The following is a 14,633-nucleotide window of genomic DNA, read 5'->3' on the forward strand; positions in this document are numbered from 1 at the left end:
CCGAGCGGAAAGCTTTCAGGGCATCTTTATGGTTCATTTCCCTCTGGGTATCAAGAGCAAGATTCACTTAGCTTCCTTCGACAGGGGTGCTAAAGAGGCAATGTTTTATGTTTTTGAAATAAGTACCACACTTGTAAAACTCATTCTATAACTTCACTGTGAAAGCAGCATATGATGATGCTCCATTCAGAAATGCAAAAGGCAGACTTTTCTTTACTGCGGCAAGCAAAAGTGTGTATCCAGTCTCTCCATATAGAGCAATGAAAATGTCCCATTTCTTAAACGTCCATCCAAAGGAAATATGTCATATTCCACATGGTCATTTTCATAGAGGCTGTTTTGTAGAATGCACGTTTTCATTGCTTCTTTTTGTTCAGTTGGGAGTGTTTGGAGATAACGAATGAAAAAAGCAAGAAGGAGAGCAGTTGAGAGCCTTCTTATGTACTTCGCTGCCATTTCAATATGCTCCAATGAAATCAATTTTTCCACTCTTGAAACTCCTCATCCCGCATGTATTTCAGTATATAAAGAATGCACTGCACAAAATAGTGATTTTAGATTTTCTCAGATGTAGCGAGGGAAACTCTGGTAAAAAATAGTTCATACTTTTCTGACTTTCTCTTAACTTAAATATATTGGCAGCAATACTGTGGACTATTATATTGTCAGTACTCTATTCACTGTCTGTCTTCGCTAAAACATCATCGTGAACTTCTTAAGTTTCTTAATGTCATCATCTCTTCAAATTGCGGGTGCTGGGTGTTTAGTCAAAAATACAGGAGCTTGATTCTGCTGAAACCCAAAATAATGGAGTATTTCTTCCAAATGATGTGAATCTCTTTCTTTCACATCATACTCATATTTAGATACATCAACATCATCATAATCACCTAGAACTTTTTAAATGAGCGAGTCCTCAAGAGTATCTTTTCCATAATTATGTAATAGTATCCTCAAGTGGTAAATCAATGATACTGATATACATATCTGACACATTATTTGCGCTTTCTACAGCATCATAAAGTGATTCTTCTGACAAGTTATCTATAGTTTGTGAGACTGTTGCAGGTATGTTATCTGGCTTAAATGAATTTTGTTAGTCGTTTATCTTGCTCAAATATTACAAATATGTTTCAGCAATTGGAAATTATTAGGATATTTTCACTACAGCAGAAGCAAGAATGTTAGAAACATTAAACTGATGTCACAAAATAGCGCAAATAATTACCTTCATTTAATCTATGTGCAAGGACGGCAGTGACACTTCAATTGCAGCCATATCATCAACTACATTGACTGAACGATATCTTCTGGAAAAAAATCTAAATGAACAACTGAAAACATTCAGCGGTTATTGGAGGAAATTGTATTGTTTCTTTGTATAATCAAATGTGCTTTCATATGGTATTTTTGTTATTGATGTTTCGGCACTGGACAGTGTCAAGAGCAGAGTCTTTATCTTATGCTTTGTTCAAAGACTTTTTGTTAATGAAACCCTCCATCAACATTTGGCAACCAAGAGGTGTTTCAAGGTGCCATTCCTGAAGTAAATCAAAGGATTTGGATGCAAGCGACTTTATGTTGTTTGAAACGAAGCATGGCATTCAACAACTTCTTCAAAGTCCAAGCTGTCCGCTTCCTCTTTCTGACATACATGTAATAAACATTCTTTCAACTTTCCACGGATAAAGTCATCCCTCATTTTAAATCGGAGGGGATTTCCTTCAGCATCAACGTACGAGTTTATTGTACCGCTTTTGAAAAACAGTACTTATGCACAATTTTCTCCATGTTTTTCTCGATGAACGAACTCAAAGCTATGTTAACACCATTAAAGCAATGTGAATTGTCTGATATTTCAACATATACATATAAACTTTATGAGTGATGGCAGTGCCTTGAACAATCAACACAAAGTACCTGTTCAATGACAGATTTATTAAAGAAGGCGTTGACAACGTCTAGTTCTATGAAAAGTGCACACCACACCACACCAAACTTGCTACCTCTTTGCGTTTCAGTATTTTTGTAATTTTATTTTCTTGAATGTTTAAGAAACATTTTGGATATTTTTCAAAATTTCATAAATTAAGCTTTCATACGCTTCTGTTCCCACATCTATATCATTTACACGCATGAAACAGCAAATAAATAAGGTTTTTTTACTAGGGCACTTGTGCCATTGTTTGTAGTGGTGCACACGATATTTGCAACTTCAGGCCGCATAAATGGTCTAACACTGACATTATGTATCCCAACGCTGTATTTTGATTGAATGTCCGTTAGCGAATTTGAACATGGCTGCGGAGTTCCGAATGCGAATTTGATTAATCAAAGTAGTACCAGGACTACTAACAATGACTGTCACTGTACTAGAACGTGAGAAATAGTTTCCCTTACCAGGCATTCTGAAACTGATAGCATCCTTTGTTGTTGTTGGATTATGCCAAGATAACAACTTAGAAATGACAATAAGCCTAGCAGAATGCATCACAGAGACTTGAAAGTATGATGCAGATCCCAACAGCTGCTCTTCGCTTTCTATATATATTGTCTGTGGCCTCAGTTTGGTAAAATCAGTATTGACCCTAAAAATAAAAATACAACTTTTTATGGGCTGCTTATCACGTCATGTGACACAATACAATTATTAATCATGATTTGTCGACGATATTTCAACATATTATAAAAGCTAAAAATCCACAAAAGTTATATAATTTCTTCTCTTGGCAATTATATAACACTAATGGATTTTTATGTTTTAATATTATTTCTTAATAACATCTAAACTTTGTAACAACTTGGAAAGAAAGCATCTACTTTGAAACTCAAAGTCAGCTGGGACTCGGAGGTCCCTGTTCCAGGTGTTAGGTAAACAAAACATACATTAATTTTCCTTATGAAACTAAAGTATACCCACCACATATGTATAGAAAAAATCTTTGTTGACTTCTTTTCTTCATGATAAATAATATACTTTATACAATTTTAATGAATTATCATTATTAATTTAATAACCATATTGTTTCTTTGCAATGTATTTATATCCAAATGAAATGAAATGCAGAACTGTTGTCGCAAGCAAAATATAGGTTTATAAATTAAATTATTGACAGGGTCAGATTTTTAATGAGGGAACTGCTCTCATTTGTCCAAGATTTGTCCAAGATTGGTGAGAGAATTTTGATTTTAGACATATTTTTAATAAGAAATGTATAACGCAATGGTTAAACAGTGATATACATAAATTTAATTCATGATTATATCATTGATGATAAATATACTTCTTTGAATAGATTGAAACGGTCATTCAATTAACAACAAGTCAGTGAAGCCGATGCTGTAATTCGATGAAGAACAAAAACACAGTAAAAAATAGTACCAAGTACACAAACTGCGAGTGAGTGTGAGAATATCACACATTTATGAACTTTCAATGCGATTCAGACGATTCCATGATTATACAATAAATGAAAATTCCTATTTTAAGACTAGTGAACATTTTAAATTTATTATTTATTGTTACATGAAACGATGAATTCATTTGGAGGATAAAATATTCTTCTAAAGGTAACTCGGCTCCTCTTATTTGTCTAAACTTCGTCTCAGTGATACGGAATACATTTGATTTAATGAATTGTTTTCTTAGTTTAAGAAAATACGTGCAAAGAAAACAATGCATTACACTACTGTTGCTAAGTGCAGATTGTGGGAGGAAATGGCGGATTGCAACAAGGCACTGATAAGCCCCGAAGAATTTGGACACTGATTGGTCAATCGGGTATCAATCTGATGGCTTGACTGGCAGGTCTTGTCTTGTCAATTTACAATGTAGTTATGCTTATGGTAGGCATGATGAAAATGTTTGATTCTTCATTTTAACTACCACTTTTTGAATGTTAACAAAATCATTATATAATGAAATAAAACAACGGGCGAAGTGTAAGTTTTAACATAAAAGCCACCTTTACATAAACTACGTACAGTCTGTGCAAAAAGATACCATTTTCCGGCTTGTATGAATAAGAAATTTGTTTAGGTTGTTTGTTTAAAGCTGCACTCTCACAGATTTACCGTTTTAACAACTATTTAATTTTTTGTCCTGGAATGAACCAAATTTTGGTTAAATATCTGAAAACCAACCGTGCCAAAAAATCTTTGCAAAAGCAGTGCTAAAAGCTTCCCAAAACGATGCGGTAATTGCAAAAAAATGCAGCTCTTGCGAAGCTTTTTGATTATAAAAAAGGCACAGCTTTTGCGAAGCTCCTTTGTTTTTTGGCTTAAAAACGCAGCTTTTGCTAAAGCTTCCCAAAAGCGGTGCTTAAAAGCTTAGCAAAAGCGGTGCTAAAAGCTGTGGGGGGGGGGGGGGGGGTTTCTCAGAATAACGCAGCTTTTGTGAAGCTTTGTGCGGTATTGGCCAAAAAGCGCAGCTTTTGCGAAGCACTGCTCTTTTTACTAAAAAGACGCAGCTATTGCGAAGCTTTGCGTGTTTTTGGCAAAAATAACCGCAGCTTTTGCGAAGCACTGCTCATTTACTAAAAAACGTAGCTTTTGGGATTTTTTTTAAATGAAAAACGCAGCTTTTGCAAAGAAGCCACTATTTTCACAATCTTAACAAAAAAACATATATATTTTAAAACAGATAGATCACATATATAGCAATCAAGTTTACGCTCATTACTTTTATTGCAAAACTTCCCCAATAAAGAATAAAAGAGACATAATGCCCTTTTATTGCTGTGTTAAATGTAAAATTGATAAATATTTATTTTTATTTCACTGATAATTTAGTCTCTATTAAACCACAGGAAACCACATGTCGCAGGTTCGATTCCCCGTCGCACCTTAAAAGTACTAATCGTCTTGCAGGAGGGGCGTTAAATGGGGGTCCCATATGTTAGTGCTATACATTGGTGCACGCTAAAGAACCATGGTAGCTCTTACCAGGGTTACATTCTGTCTGTACACTATGCTTAAAAACACTAAAATGATTAACAATTTTAACGGATCACTCGCCGAATGGGCAAGGCCCGCGTGCGAGTATAAATAAGATTACACACACACCGAAAGGGTTAGTTCGTGTCTCGACGCCGATGAAAGAATATATATAGTGAATTTTGAAGTACCTTTTTGTATTGTTTAAAGCAGATCCTTAACTATTAGAGACTAGGAGAATTAAAGTGGAGCATTGCGTTACTGCTTCTAGTCTTCAGGTTCGGACAACCGTGGGGTTTCTTATTGGCCTCTTAGTAAGCCTGGATCATTGCGATACAGATGTCAATGCTTTGATTCCCCGTATGCACGCATGCAAAAGGGACTGTGGGTTTCACTCATATATTGTAAAATAGGTTTAAGAACATCTGTATACTGGTCCTGTTTGAAGATATAGCAAAGGTGTTGTAGTTTTCCTGCTGGTACGTTCTCTGGTTTGGGATGATTAAACATTGAATCTTGAACCATAATAGGTAAATGTATTTTATTATCATTTGGTTTTCAGAATCATTGTAAATCGCGTGTTTATATTGGGACAAGGCAGTTAGAGAATAGGTTTGCAGCTTGATTTAAGGTAGCGTGGCCGAGCTAGCGAGGGACGAAACGTTACAATCCTCACTGGTATGAATACGGTTAATCGTGGTCATAAGAATAGTACCAGTACCTGGCAGAAAGCTCAAGAAAATTACACACATTTCGCTGCTATAACCGAATGGATCTAACTGACGTCGCTAAATATGGAAACAAAGTATATCTTGATCGGGGCAAATGACATGACTTTCGCTGGTACGTTTGTTCGGGAGACTACAAAGCCGTTTATATGCTCCTGGCCAGCCTATTGACATCCACACAGCGTACAATTGCTAGGGGTTGAATCCGTTTGACGGCTGGTATGACTTTCCCTGTACAAAATATCTATATTATGTCCCTGAATTTAACACTGGTTTATAACAGAGGGATGGACGAATCAAAAAGAAAAGCTACAGTACTGATTTATCCTGTTATAAAAACGCCTATATCCAGTTCACAGTACTCGAGTGCATATTGTTACATGTATATGTTTTTTTAAATAACTTCATCGTCTAATTAGGCCTAAAAAAATAAATTGTGTGATTCGGGTCACCGACCCTACCTGGAAAATATCGCCGACCCTACTGTTTTTTGGTACGACTTGCGAAAAAACCCACGCCAGAACGTCGGGAGTTTAAGCTCATAACACCCAAGATGAGTTTCGAAGATGAAGAGGTAATGTTTTTGTTCGAGCCGGGATCTGTATCCGAGATTGACATGTCAACATCCGACAAGGGACCATGGACCCGTTTCTATGAAGAACAGCTGTACGATATTCCTGTCGTACAATTTATCGGGAAATTCTCCGACTTTTCGCTCTTCAGAGTAAGGTATATACAATGGAACAAAATGTCTCTGGATAATAGTATAAGTTTTCCCAAACATAAAATTGAATGCGGTCTTATTTTAATATACCCCACCCACCACTGCAGGACAAGGCAGGACCCTTTGCACTTGTCATGTTGTCAGATGCAATCATAAAAAAAATAGTTTAAATAAAATAGCAGCAAGGCAAACATACTACTAGTATAGAAAGGAAATATAAAATACTGGGAGTTCTGACATGGGCTGGTGCCTGACAAAATGTGAATTTCTTTTAAACTAGGACTGAAACCTGGGTCTGTTGCCATTTGTACAGTTAATAAAATATTCCTAACTTTACTTCTTGGAGAATGGCAGAGAAATGTTTTTGAGATGCTGAAGCAGGTCAGTATTGTCACATTTAATTATCAATATGTTTTGTTTTCGGAAGGTGTGTGACGAATGACAACAAAACTGGCAATGACACACCACCTAACTGCAGCGATGCTCAGCAATGTCCTTATATAACTGAAATTCTGCTGAAAAAGGACAAAAACAAAGCAAACAAACCTGTACCAAACTAAAAAAAGAAGAAAGAAAAATCCCTACCTACTCAACCTATTCTTGGGGGCCATGTTACTCGAACCACACAATTTATTTGTTTAGGCCTTACCCCCTAGGTGATATAGATCGATAAAAGTGAACGTCTAGGTTTTCCCTTATGACATTTTTAAAATATATTAATCCGGATTTGTTTGAACTGTTCTAGACCTTTCTTTTTTATTTATTCATTCCATCTATAGAAGTTTATTCTAGAATCAACAAGATTCTTAAATAATTGAGGGAGAGTTTATGAGGACTGTAATATTATGTTCTAGAACACTCTTAGCTGTCCAAACTTCTCTTTTCATTTGTCTGTGGGACTGCAAGCTTCACGCCAGGCTTTTAAACTGCAAGCTTTATGGGTGTGCTTTTCAACGGGCATACCTATCTGTAGAGTTTAAGTCATCCATTTCAACACAATCAAGAATGTTCATGATCAGATTATTTCAGCCTTGCTAAAATTTTCAACTTTGCTTGTTTTCGGTGTTGTCCGAACTATTGTTCTCGGGAAGAAGTTAGACTTTTATATACATGTACATACTCGGCAAAATAGTCATGCGACAACGTGTTCCCTTTTGATTTTTTCAGGCACTTGAAATATTCATCAATAGTGGTATTTATTTTGTGAAAGTACTTTTTATTTTGAACAACTGCATGTATATTAAAGATAATTCATTGGTCATTCACTTTAAGATAATACGGTTAGAAATGGGTAGGGGTCTACAGTCAAAACTCACAAAATGGAAGTGTTTTATAGATTTACGGAGACATTGTATAACTTGTTTTGTTCGCATAATTAGTTCCGTTTTACAAAATGAGGATTTCATTTTGAATTAGGCACAAGTTGTTTTAATTGTGTACGTCCAAACAACTTTTTTGGTAGAAATGAATCATAACCATTTTTCCGACTACGACCGGTTACGTGCTATCGGATTTAAAGAAGCGGGATGGAACGTTGAAAGCATTGCATGGCGCAAGGTGCATTAAACACCTTTAGGGTGTTCTTGGTCGCCGAGTTTCATTGCGTTTAACGCCACATAGCATCCTAGTGGACCTTCGAAGATTTCTTGAACAGGAATGGGATGCGATTCCACAACAGGAAATTAAAAACAAACTCGTTTATTCATCAAGAAATGATTGAATGCAGGGACAATTTCGAGGGATATTCACATTATTGACGTTTAAAAAGAGAAAGTATACGACTTTATTAACAATATAAACTTAACATAAGGCTTGGTAGTCATGTGATATTCTGTTGATATTGTTGACTTTTCATTGTTTTACATTATGTTTTGTTGATTTTGTAACGGTACATTTCATTCCAGTGGTTGGTTATACAAAGCGGTTATACGAACTAAACGGCCTAAACGAACTGTATTGTGACTTTTACACCATGACCCCTATACTGATCAAATCGATCAAGTGTATTATTCACAGCAATAAACTTCATTACAATTTGTAATAAACGATTGTCCTTGATTTATTCTTTCATATTATGTATGACATAAGATATTTTTTAATACATTCAAAGTTATATACCATTATATACCTTGTCGCATGACTTTTTTTGCCGGTGATATATTAAGTTATTAACGTTTTGACAGTCCAGCACAGTCACAAATAGTAAACGTTTTACAGTTTTATTTGTATGTTGGCATCAGTTAAAATATTTATAAAATCAACTCGAACAAACTATCCTTCTGACAGTTTACTGGGTGATTGTGAATGTAGCGGAAGTCTCGTCATAGATGGCGCTGTGAGGGTGCTTGCTTCCGCATTCACCGTTGCAGATCGCTGAAAGCAGACGTCATCAAATAAATCGAGTAAAAACCAGTAATTGTTTAAAGCTGTTAAATAATACAGTCAAAACTAATAACCATTTAGATACATCATTTTAAAAATGTTTTTGGATAAACGTTCAGTAGTGATTCAACTAAAAATATATCGAAGTATTAAACTATTAGTTTTATATTTACAAAGGATAGGGATGTAAGCATGCAATTTATTTACAACTTATCACTTACAAAACAAGTTTGAACATAACAATTCTAGGTAATCTCAAAAGCTATGTATAAGAAACAACTCGCCAACCAGTGTTTTAAAGAAGAGAAAAACGTGCCGGTTGAGCAAAAAATGGTTTGGTAAGGGTTAAATCCTTTTTAAAAACAGTAGGGCAGGTAGGCTTTTTATAGGCTTTATTGCAAGAAAGTTACTGTCATCATACGGGACTGGTGTTAAATGTCTTAAGGTTTTAAGACAACATATCAAAACATGCAATTAGATTATTTAGATAATTTAAAAAAAAACTATTATTTTTATGGACTTTTTTAAAATTGGTTGACTCTATTTCAAAGGTTGGGTCGGGTAACCAAAACCAGTAGTTTTTTAAGCTTCGTTTAAAAACCTGAATGGTCAAAAGCTATTGGAATTGAATTAATACGAAGTAAAAGTGTTAAACAAAACATTATTCCTACCGATTTTGACGGTGTAAGTTCCGGGTAGCCACTGTTCACAGGGTCCCTGGGTGGGGTCACAGTTGGGGTCAGGTTGGGCTTTCAACTGAATGTCTCCGTTGTAGGAGCCCGCAGGGGCCAGCTCGTTCAAGAACGTGTCTCCTGCATGAGTGGGGTTAAGACATTAGTTTGTGATGTATACATTAATGATTTGTATTTTGTAATAATAATAGTTTGTAAATTTATCCTGTAAGAATTCTTTAATTGCTTTTGGCATGCACATTAACAAAAGTATTCTAGTTACTATGGTGTGTGTACAGGAATTTTAGGCTCGGTATTTAACATTTTTATGGCCCTTTTTGTTTTTCAAAAAATATTTATTTCAGGTACACTTACCATCATTTCAACCAGCAAATGATACTTGTAAAGTTTCATTCTAAAGTTACAAAATATAATTCCTTTTTTAATATTTTAAAGTTTTAGAGCTTTTTTAATATACGCATTATGTTATTCAAGAAAAAATAACATAATTGCTATAAAATCATAGTTCTATTATGACTTATTACCTCCCTTTAAAATATCAAGTAATAATAGTCGCGCCATAATGGTGTTATTCAAAAAGGTAATCCATGGTGTTTATATCTATTCATCCTCGGCACCCAGGGTATATAGGTTATGATACGATGGGGTGCCGAGGATGATATCTATAATACACTGGCACAATTTGCATCCTTATGATGGATGAATTACCTTGTTAAAACAATGTTTAAACATATTAATCGGTTTAATCGTCACAATCTAAGATTATCAAATATGCGATTTAGAGCAAGACATTCGGAACATCTCGGCCTTTTTCCATTGAAAACAACCTCGGATTTATTTGGACGCTTACGATGTCAGAAATATATACATTTAACTGCGCTGCAAGTAGATCGCGTAGTAATTTCAATTTAGTAGTTAAACTTAATAACTTTACTCTGGGTAATCTTAATTATTTATTCAATAATACACTTCACCGGCAATCAGTTTAAACTTATTAATACAACATACATGGTAAAACACTACGATTAAATTATACTATTATTTATTTTTTACGAACTACTTCTATCGATGTACAGGCTTACATACGAGGTTGTTTTCGATGGAATATTGCCGAGGAGTTCCAAATGAAAGCAAGATTGATTTATTTCGTTCAAATTTGTTTGCCTACCGAGAGGAATGCCGTCAACAGTGTCGATCTCGATGGCGATTTCGCCCGTGCCTGTTCCGTTCTTAGACTCGTAGGTAAAGTCGATGTCAAACACACCTGCAAACATATATAGGTAATATAATGTGTTCGAGTATATGTAGGATTGTTTCCCTTCGAGTTGCCTGTTAAGTATAGGTTATCGTTCATTTATTACGAATTAAACGAAGTGTATTATAAGAAAACGACATCCACTTTTAGCTTATTGGTGAAACTCAATCATTAACTATGACGTCACGACTAAAATTATGAAGCGACTATGTAACTTCTCCAATAACAAAAATAAAGTGCACAAAATTTGCCTCTGATTAACAAACTTGAACTATGAAAGACGATATTGCACTTTACTACAGGTCGTGTGCGATGTACCTTAACTACAGTAACTACGCAGGAGACTTACCCTGTGGTCCTGACTTTGGCGACACCTGGAAGGAGGTGAAATGGGCGTCACCGTTGTCGTTGATTGGACAGGCTGGGATCAGTTCGCAGTAGTAGATCGGGTCAAGGTCAGCGCTATAAGGTTAGGGTCATTATAACAATTACTGTATGCAAACTCACAGTAATATTAAACTAGAACGTGTACCAACAGTTATGACTAATGTATATAGTTTCATGTTTCATAAATATATTAGACTTTTGCCGTGATGCTGAGGCAAGCCAGTTTTCAGCATATTTTCAAGATCGTGCAATGCTAATAAAAGAAGAACTGTATCCCAAACAAAATATATATGTATATACATGTATACCATTGATACGAAAATATGAGACAATATTAAAAGCAAACTTGTCATCAAAAAGTTCCAATTTGAACGCTTTATATGACCATTAAAAGCACCAAATTAGAATGTTTGTTTTTACTTCTGTACGATCTTGATGAACTCCTCGATTCCGACGATATCACAGAGAATGTTACAGACGGTGCCAATGGCAGGGGAAGTCTTGGACGCCAGGGCGTTACACAAGTCCGCGCAGCCGCCGACAACACCGCCCTCTGTCGGGGGAGAAAACCAAAAGGCCAATTATTATATATGCCAATTGATAAACTTCTCGTCAACACAAAGAATTCCTTCAACTGTCCTGACCTACTTTAATAGGTAAGAGATAGTGAGACAGCCAATAGACATCGTGTTCTAGATTGTTGATAACTTCATTTATAGTTTATAATGCTTGGTTATGATCACAAAAATACGTATTGACAGCTTTATTAAGGGTCATCCTTAAAATTAGTATGATATAACAATAGGTAATTCGTCATTTTTAAATATAAAATACCGTATCATGTAGAAATGCATTGAAACCTTTCAAAATAATCTATCATTTAATATCAACGAAATTTGTCAATACTGTGGTATTTGGGCGGTGCTTTTGTTTTTCACGAACAAATTTGTCAAATTGCATTTATTTTTTTGCACCAAACAATTTTTACACAATACTTTGAGTGTGTTATTTCAATGATTATAGAAAAAAATATGATATATTTTTTTATACGTTTCAAAAAGTTTCTTAAATGCATTGACTATAATAACACGGTATGCATAATGTCAAATATAATATTTGGTTGTCATCAACGGGCGAAATGTTTTCTCATTTTTAATGACGGAATATAGAGGCTTATCTAACCATAGCAAAATATGTATTTGAGTTTGTTTTTCTTTCGACGCTGCTTACAGCCAAAAATGCGACTTTTTCAGTGCATCTTATATTTATTCATTTGTATGGAGAAAAAACTCCGATGGCTGGCTGAGTGCCGATGAACTGGATACATCACAAACGTTTCAGATTCATAAAAAGTAATCCGACTTACGGAGAATAATATTGAGGAGCTCGTTGAGCGCCTGTCCGGCGAAATCGATGCACGTTTTGCATTTGTCGATGCCGACGCGGCCGTGTTCGACAAGGGGGCGGACCATGGACATGGTCACTAACTTGTGATTGGTCTTCGTCGGCAGCTGTGCCGCCAGGAATGGCTGAACCAGCAGAAGCGCCGATATCGTGATAGCTAGTGCTCCCTGTGTACACGAGAAATAATTTATTAAATAGATGAAATTAATGAGCAACTGTTGCTTGCGAGACATTTGTGAAATGATTCATAGTCTCATTGAGAACAAAAGCAAGTGTTTAACATTATGCTTATATTATTCCTTAGACGCGTCTCAAACATGTTGGTATATTTATTAGCTAAATATACAGTGTAAAGAAAAGCATAGATTTTTTTTGTCTTTTTATATTATTCAACGAAAGATAGTGATTCATTAAGTATAACAAGAATCTATTTCACAATCATAAAAGGACTGAAAGTAGTTTATTGAAATTGCAAGCATGATTTTAACAGCATTTTAGTTGCACCAATATTAGTATCGAACATGTATTTTGATGTCAAGTGTTGTTTAAATAAAAACAAAGATACCTTCATTATTTGTTCGTGTTGCGCTCCGGTCGCCTTTAAGTCAAGTGAGGCTCACAAAGTTGGCGCATGGTGTGTTATCTTTCAGAACCTCCTTATCTATTAGGTCACCTATTTTGGCAAAATTTTGAAATACCGTGTACTTAAATGAGCATGTAAGCGAAGATGACATTCCATTTAAATTGACATTCAAACCAGGTCTGGTCATTTCGCTGTCCTGTTAGTGTGGTTTAGAGAACCGTTCTTTGAAAGTTTATTATGCTTCAAATGTGTCTGTAAAGACCCGTTGTCTTCAGGGACCATCAAGTGGGAATAAAAAGGAAAGCAAATACTTTCTAAAACGCAACCCTGTTATATTTTTAGGCATTTCAAGCTCCTTATACTAAACTGTCTAGGCGTCTAATAGATGTAGTCGAAGACTGATGCTCTTTGAAACTTGCACATTCGTGTACGGATTTTGGACACGCTAGTAATTTAAGTTTACAGCATATTTTGCATTAAAATATCTTAACTTGAAAGATAAATATGTAAACGAAGCATGAAGACTAGCGCAAAAATAGTTCGTAATTGCAAATTTATCACATGATGTACCAGTCAGTTCCCATGCACTTCATATGGGCTGCATTGAAGAGCAGGTACTATTATGGGATGCGTTCAGTTTTTAGAAGCAGAAGGACAGGTTATTATTTAATTGCGAGTCGTTTTCCATTGATTCTTTTATTCTGGTGTTCATTTATAAAAAAAACTCATGTGAGACTAACTCACGACTATAAAAAGCGACCATTCAGCGTTTGGGAAACTATTATTGTAAGGATCATCAGTTTCAACGTAAAGTCATTTACAAGCTAAATGACAACATACGTGTACAAATTATATACAATAAGTATTATTCATATATGCGTTTCCGCAGCAAGAGATGGTATATGAACATTGATTTTTCGAAAATACATTTTAGCATTCCCAACCTCTATTAAACACAAGTGTATTGGGGATAACATTGAAGTGCCATATTGCGTTTTGTAAACAATATTTTGCAACCATATATATGTAGTTTCATTTATATTTGAATAGCATTGCAGGCCCGTCGCCGGCATTTAAAGAGTCTTGTGATTCAAGTATTAATAACTGTCGTCCCTGGAATTGCAAATAGGTGAACGGTGAATGATCGAATTGCATTGCAGAGCAGTCAAGGTTTTGCATCCAATATTGAGTGTAAGTTTCCGTCTTAGGCTTTAAAACACAGGGAATAAGTGGGTCAAGCCATGACTCAATCTTTTTTAGCTTACCTTAGCCGTAGCCGTAGTCCGTCGTCGGTCGTCCGTACACACTTAGTTTGTTAACACTCTTGTGGTCACATTTTTGCCTCAATTATCACGAAACTTGGTCAGGATGTTTGTCCCAGTAATTACTCGGGCGAGTCCGAATATGGGTCATCTGGGATGAAAAAATGGTCACATGACCCAAAAATAGAAAAATCTTGTTAAAACTCCAGAGTTCAGTAGAGCTGGCGCTTTTGTGTTGTAACCGTAACTGCTCAGGTTGACCAGTATTAAGTCCACGGTGT

The 14,633-nt window shown here is 35.5% G+C and overlaps 1 protein-coding gene across 1 annotated transcript; it reads right to left on the minus strand.

Annotated features, from left to right (window-relative positions):
- Positions 1 to 8,592: 8,592 nt before the first annotated feature.
- Positions 8,593 to 13,135, minus strand: LOC128209707 (countin-1-like). The gene is made up of 7 exons (XM_052913876.1): positions 13,073 to 13,135; positions 12,470 to 12,674; positions 11,524 to 11,656; positions 11,066 to 11,178; positions 10,630 to 10,725; positions 9,441 to 9,581; positions 8,593 to 8,760 (listed from the first exon to the last, which is right to left on the minus strand). Exons 1-7 carry the CDS (start codon positions 13,076 to 13,078, stop codon positions 8,675 to 8,677), a joined length of 780 nt encoding a protein of 259 aa, XP_052769836.1. The 5' UTR covers positions 13,079 to 13,135; the 3' UTR covers positions 8,593 to 8,674.
- Between the last annotated feature and the right edge of the window lie 1,498 nt (positions 13,136 to 14,633).

The sequence above is a fragment of the Mya arenaria genome, chromosome 11 (assembly GCF_026914265.1).
Source record: "Mya arenaria isolate MELC-2E11 chromosome 11, ASM2691426v1".
In the NCBI taxonomy this organism is placed as follows: domain Eukaryota; kingdom Metazoa; phylum Mollusca; class Bivalvia; order Myida; family Myidae; genus Mya; species Mya arenaria.

Coding starts and splice junctions, on each gene's coding strand:
- LOC128209707 (XM_052913876.1), bottom strand. Junction 11,657..12,469: donor GCTCCTCAATATTATTCTCC/GTAAGTCGGATT, acceptor CTCCCCCGACAG/AGGGCGGTGTTGTCGGCGGC. Junction 9,582..10,629: donor TGTTGACGGCATTCCTCTCG/GTAGGCAAACAA, acceptor CCACTCATGCAG/GAGACACGTTCTTGAACGAG.